Source organism: Larimichthys crocea, unplaced genomic scaffold (genome assembly GCF_000972845.2).
Source record: "Larimichthys crocea isolate SSNF unplaced genomic scaffold, L_crocea_2.0 scaffold14110, whole genome shotgun sequence".
Lineage (NCBI taxonomy): Eukaryota > Metazoa > Chordata > Actinopteri > Sciaenidae > Larimichthys > Larimichthys crocea.
In genome coordinates this window covers 1-6461 of record NW_020851936.1, presented here as the reverse complement: position 1 = coordinate 6461, position 6461 = coordinate 1, and the positions used below count along the sequence as shown (strand labels likewise).

The window sequence follows — 6461 nt, the reverse complement described above, 5'->3', positions numbered from 1 at the left end:
AGAGAGCAAGTGTACACACTGAAATATGTGGTTTTGTTAATGTGGGCAGTGTACACATTGTTTGCTGGGTGTTTTGTCCCTATAAAAAATGTTGACCTCTGCCTCTGTGTGTGTGTGTTTGTGTATCTGCCTTCAGTGTTGGCTGGCTAGCATTCCTTTTTTTTTTTTTTACAGTATCACCACCTTCTGTAGCCACAGTAACTCCTCATCACTGGCTGCTGATGCTGCATCAACTGCTGCTGCACTGGCAATGCGACAACTGCAGTAATGCATTGCAGCTAGCTAGAATCAGCCAATATGTAGTGTGTGTATGATGTTAGCACCTGAAGCTGCAGCTTCCCCCTGCCCTTGTTCTTCTGCAACAGTGGTTCTCAACTGACTCTCGTTCGGCGGTTTCTAGGCATCGCCCTTTAATAATGTAGGAGATTCAATTTGAATAAATTAAATGTGAGGCATGATTGATGCCCTTATTATTGATTGCTTAATTAATAAGGGCCCGTTTCTCTTAGTGTCGTTGAGAATCATTTGTTCCTGGGTCTGGGAATGGTGTATGTTGTGGATGCTATTTTGGGCCCTAAAATGCACCATTTTGTGTCACTGCTCTACGGGGATGAGTCATGCATTATTTTTACATAACAGATCAGTAGTCCAAAGAGAGCAGGATTAAATGGCGCATTTTAGTAGACAGGCCCTATGGACGTCCTTTACTGAGGCTATTATCTGTGTATTCTCTGTGAAGCTCATCTGACATCCTCCTGTGTTTCTCAGGGCGAACTGGAAAGACAGCTGCTGCAGGCCAACCCCATCCTGGAGGCCTTCGGCAATGCAAAGACTGTCAAGAATGACAACTCCTCCAGATTTGTAAGAGCTGACTAGACACATTATGTGAACAGATAATGTTTATCACCTCCAAAGGTATCATGAGTATTTACTATAGAAATACTGTATACTGAAACATAAAACCACCTTTCTCCTTCTTCTTCTTCTTCTTCTTCAGGGTAAATTCATCCGCATTAATTTTGATGTGGCAGGGTACATTGTTGGTGCTAACATCGAGACTTGTATCCTTTTACATCTCATCCTCAAGTTTTTGAAAAATTGATAAATGTTTTATAGGCTGGTAGATTACATTCTTCAAGGGGTAAGTTGTCCACCCTTTGTTTATTTGCATTAAGGTGCCTTCAGAAATCAACTTGTAGGTCGTCATTTGTAAAAAGTTGAAACTTTAAAGGTTTAAATGTATATAACTATGAAATATACACTGTTGCCCATAAAGTTTTTTACTATTTTTTTTCTTTCAAAAAATAATAGTAAAAATATTTCATTGCCAACTTTATGGGTAACAGTGTATATATTGTGATTTTAAAAGGATGAATCACTACAAATAGAGCAGGATGTATGCATAATATTAGCTAGTTTCAGCTGTATGTCCATGACCATATAAATCCAGACCTCCTTGAGAAGTCCCGGGCCACCCGTCAGGCCAAAGATGAGAGGACGTTCCACATCTTTTATCAGATGTTGTGTGGAACTTCAGAAGAGACAAGAGGTGAGCTAAATATCAACCAAACTGTAACGATAATATACTGCTTATACTGCATGCATGTCCTGTAGTAATTCATGTTTTTCTAAATACATCGTCTGTTTCACCCTTTTATTCCCATCCCTAGCGGATCTGCTCTTAGGAACTGCTGATGAGTACCGCTTTCTCAGTGGAGGCTCCATTCCTGTTCCTGGTCAGAGTGATTCAGAGAACTTCACCCAAACCATGGACTCCATGGTTATAATGGGCTTCACCCCAGAAGAGTCAATATGTAAGACAGAGGCTGTTAAACAAAGTTGTTTTTTTTTATCTTTTTGCATACTTGATCCTTTAAATAAATCTATAAATCATCTTTCCTCTCCCTGTCTTGCCTCTCTTTAGCCATGCTTAAGGTGATCTCTGCTGTGCTCCAGTTTGGAAACATTTCCTTCATGAAGGAGAAGAACCAGGACCAGGCCTCGATGCCCGATAACACAGCTGCTCAGAAACTGTGCCATCTGCTGGGCGTTAATGTGCTGGAGTTCACTCGGGCCATCCTCACTCCCAGGATCAAAGTGGGTCGAGAGTATGTGCAGAAGGCCCAGACGAAAGAGCAGGTAAGACTTTAAGCTTGTAGACATTTGCACTCACACAGATAAACATTTGTGTGTGTACCTAACAGCGTATCCTTCTTTCTCTCTAGGCTGATTTTGCTGTGGAGGCCTTGGCGAAGGCCACATATGAGCGTCTGTTCAGATGGCTGGTCCACAGAATCAACAGAGCTCTGGACCGCAGACAGAGACAGGGCGCATCGTTCATAGGCATCCTTGATATCGCTGGATTTGAAATCTTCCAGGTTTGTTTGTCTGTAGTAGGGGATATGTTAACATTTAACAGCTTTTGTTCTGAAATGTTTGTGATGAAGTGATAAATGTGTCGTTTTTCAAGCGCCCATGATTTCTTGGTTTATTGTTTATTCTAGTAATACAAGTGTGAGCATATGTTCTTCTGTATGTTACGTTGCATGAATCAATATTGAATGAGACTTTGTTTGCTTTCCTGAATCCCTCCTCCGCCTGCAGCTTAACTCCTTTGAGCAGCTGTGCATTAACTACACCAATGAGAAGCTGCAGCAGCTCTTCAACCACACCATGTTCATCTTGGAGCAGGAGGAGTACCAGCGGGAGGGCATCGAGTGGAACTTCATTGACTTCGGCTTGGACTTACAGCCATGCATTGACCTCATCGAGAAACCAGTACATTCACACAAAAACACTATTTAAGTCCTACATGTTATAAAGGAGCACACAGTACTTCTTGTATTACCAGTGTTGAGAATACAGACGCTGACAGTCTATATTTAGTGTGCATTATTTGGTGATTGCAGGAAAATAGCATAACGTTCAGGTTGTAATTTAAACCCGTGGCTTATAAAACCTGTTCAGTTCACCACATGCCCACAGATGAAGGAATGAAAATGAATGAAAGAATATGAATAGAAACACGCAAGCACACACTCAGCTTTGATTATTTATTCCTTCTGAATTATAAAGTCCACATTTCAGTTACAGTAAATGTTGTTTTTCTCTCCATCTGTTAGACCCACCCGCCTGGTGTTCTGGCCCTGCTGGATGAAGAGTGCTGGTTCCCCCGGGCAACAGACCGCTCATTTGTAGAGAAGCTGTCTGCTGAGCAAGGCAGCCATCCAAAATTCTTCCGATCAAAACAGCCACGCGGGGAAGCTGACTTCTCCATTATCCATTATGCTGGCAAGGTATCCCATTGTTTATGAACATCTTCCACGTCTGCCATCTTTCCCATGCAAGGGAACCAAGTCACAAATGTGCCGTGCCCTCCGTAATGTCTCTCAGGTCGACTATAAGGCAAATGATTGGCTGGTGAAGAATATGGATCCTCTGAACGACAATGTGGCGTCTCTTCTGCACCAGTCGTCTGATCATTTTGTCTCAGAGCTTTGGAAGGAAGGTGAGACTGATTAACTCTGATTAATTCAACAGTAAACCCTTAATTCATGAACTTTATTTGTACAGTACGTAAAACTGTGAGAAAACTACAAATATTTTTATGCCCTGTATTTTATTTGCTTGTCAAATCTAAACAAGCCTTTTGTTGCGAATTTTACTAACTTTAATGTATTTCTCTCTCTCTCTCTTCTCTTTCTCTATCCTGCAACTATTCTATCTGTCACTTTCTGATCATCTCTCTTCCTTCTTGTTCTCTCCTGCTGTGTTTGCTTGCTCATGTCTCTTTTCCCTTCTGTTCTTTTCTCTTCCCTCTCCAATAATTTGGTGCTCACTTCTTTCCTTCCCTCTCACCTTCCTCCCTGCGCCTTCCTTCCTTCCTTCCTTACTGCATCAGATATTCAGACTCTTCCTCGTGTCTACTTCTTTGATTCCTATGCCACACTACAGGCTAATGGCTCCGACAGTAGGTTTCTCCCCTCCTCTGCGTGTCACACTCACATTCCTCACTCCCACCTCTGCTTACATTACTCCTTTGTTTTCTGTCCGCCCACTTTTTGATTGCTGTTTGCTGTTTTGTATCTTTTTTAAAAAATTCATTTTGTGCTGTAGTGTCGTAAGCTGTTACATGTTGTTAATTCTTTTATCGTATTGGCTGTAATTCTCTCTTTGCTCTTTCACCAAGTTTTTTGCTTTTAGTGACAGTGCTGTGCTTGTGTGATGTAGTTTTCTAATAAAGTAATTGACCTTGATTTCATAGAGCGTTTCAAAGGTAGCAGCATGCTCTCGATTAGTCACAAAAGCCACATTCAAGATCACATTAGAGTTGTGCTGCCACAAACAAATGTGTGATCCTGAATGAGCTCTAGAGATGCAACATATTGGCCTCAATACTAACATTGAAATAGCTTTAAACAGCAAAACAATAGTTATATTAACTCTATTTGGCTGATTGTCAAATTGGAAATCTCATTACTTTTTTTTATGAGCTCATCACTCAATACAAAACATGTCGAAACAGGAACAGAATAAATCATCATGGTTTTTAATGATAGACAGACACACCTGTCGTTATGCCTGTCCAGACATGTTCAACATTAAGCTAGAAAACCTGTTACACACCTGCACAAGACTGTGTGTGACTGATATGTGTGAGAAAATAACCATATGATTGCATCTCTAATAAGCTCCAAATCCATTGTCCACCATCTGATATCATCTGTCCGGAGACTTGATATGCAGATGTGAAATTATAATGCCATGGCATTAGTGTGACATTCACACTGACATAACCATGCAAAATCAAGTCGGGCAAACTCCACTAAATTGATCCCCGCTGCTGAAAGTGAGACCCCGCTCTGTGTTTTTGTCCAGTGGACAGGATCGTGGGTCTGGACCAAGTGTCGTCAGGAGAAAACAGTGGGCCTGTCACGTTTGGAGCGGCAGGACTGAAGACAAAGAAGGGAATGTTCAGGACTGTCGGTCAGCTTTACAAGGAGTCTCTCACCAAGCTGATGGCCACACTGAGGAACACCAACCCCAACTTCCTGCGCTGCATCATCCCCAACCACGAGAAGAGGGTAAGATAGAGACAAAGTGATCAAACAGACAAGAAAGCTGAAGGTAATAAAATGGATTTAATTCCTTCCATCCTTTCCATCTCTTTCTTTACCTTACTTCCTGACTCTTTCAGGCTGGTAAGTTATCCCCACACCTGGTTTTGGACCAGCTGAGGTGTAATGGAGTTCTGGAGGGGATCCGTATCTGCAGACAAGGCTTCCCTAATCGCATCCCATTCCAGGAGTTCAGACAGAGGTGTGTGTGGGTGTGACTGTATTTTTCTATCAAAGACGGGACAACAATCAACCGCCTTTCGTAACCATCTGTCACTGTCGCTTTCTTTCTCACACTCACGCACACACTGAATGCTTCACCGAGCACATTCTCTGTCACCTGTTAATGATCCCCCTCACACATCCTCAGTGCTGTGTCTCAAACACACACACTAACAAAATCACATTTGTCTCACAGGTATGAGATCCTGACTCCTAATGCAATCCCTCGCACCTTCATGGATGGCAAACAGGCGTCAGAACTCATGGTGAGTCATTTTTCAGTTGCTGTAAAAATACAACGTAACATATTACAATTCAAAAGGTGGAAATCTGGAAATCTCCAACTGCTGTTAACCAGATGCCATTTCTTCGTTCAGATCAGAGCTTTGGAACTGGACCACAACCTGTTCAGGGTGGGCCAGAGTAAAGTCTTCTTCAGAGCTGGAGTCCTGGCTCACCTGGAAGAAGAAAGAGACCTTAAGATCACTGACACCATCATACGCTTCCAGAGCGCCTCCAGAGGCTACCTCGCACGCAAGTATGAGCTTTACCGATACTTTACCGGTACCGGTATGACAGATATATGTTTATTTTAAGTTTGTAAGCTACAGTAGGCTACTCTTTATCTCATTGCAATGTTTTTGACTGAATATTGAATATTTGTTGTCAAAAAACACTTGCTTTACTAACTAAAACTAAACTGACAGGAGAAGACAAACATCAAACACTTGCGGGGTTTCTCTGTAAGGAGTGCTCGCTTGCTGCTGTTTAGAAGGCAGTTTTGTATTTCGCTCTTAAAGGAGCATAAATATTAAATGAATTGTCAGCCCCTATCAGTGACTCCGGAAATCAACAGCATTGATGGGTACCTGGCACAGCTTATGGAAGCCTGTAAAGGACATAAATAATGAAGTTATATTTTTACAATAGAGGCAAACTAATTAGATTAGTCATTTAAATTGAAATGTTTTATTCATTGATTTATTGTTTCTAATGTCAAATCAGTAATAACAAGACTCAGGCAAGGCGGGTTTATTCGTACGGCACATTTTATGCACATGGGCAATTCAAAGTAATTTACATAAAGCTTTAAAAACAGAAATAAAATGAAAACAATTGAAA

At 41.5% G+C, this 6461-nt stretch overlaps 1 protein-coding gene across 1 annotated transcript; it reads left to right on the top strand.

Annotated features, from left to right (window-relative positions):
* Positions 1–713: 713 nt before the first annotated feature.
* On the top strand, positions 714–5950 carry LOC113744725 (myosin-10-like). Its single transcript, XM_027275478.1, has 14 exons — positions 714–861; positions 998–1061; positions 1451–1549; positions 1671–1814; positions 1925–2139; positions 2226–2378; positions 2605–2778; positions 3123–3296; positions 3394–3508; positions 3902–3970; positions 4879–5084; positions 5198–5319; positions 5536–5605; positions 5717–5950. Exons 3-14 carry the CDS (start codon positions 1519–1521, stop codon positions 5933–5935), a joined length of 1692 nt encoding a protein of 563 aa, XP_027131279.1. The 5' UTR covers positions 714–861; positions 998–1061; positions 1451–1518; the 3' UTR covers positions 5936–5950.
* Positions 5951–6461: the final 511 nt, after the last annotated feature.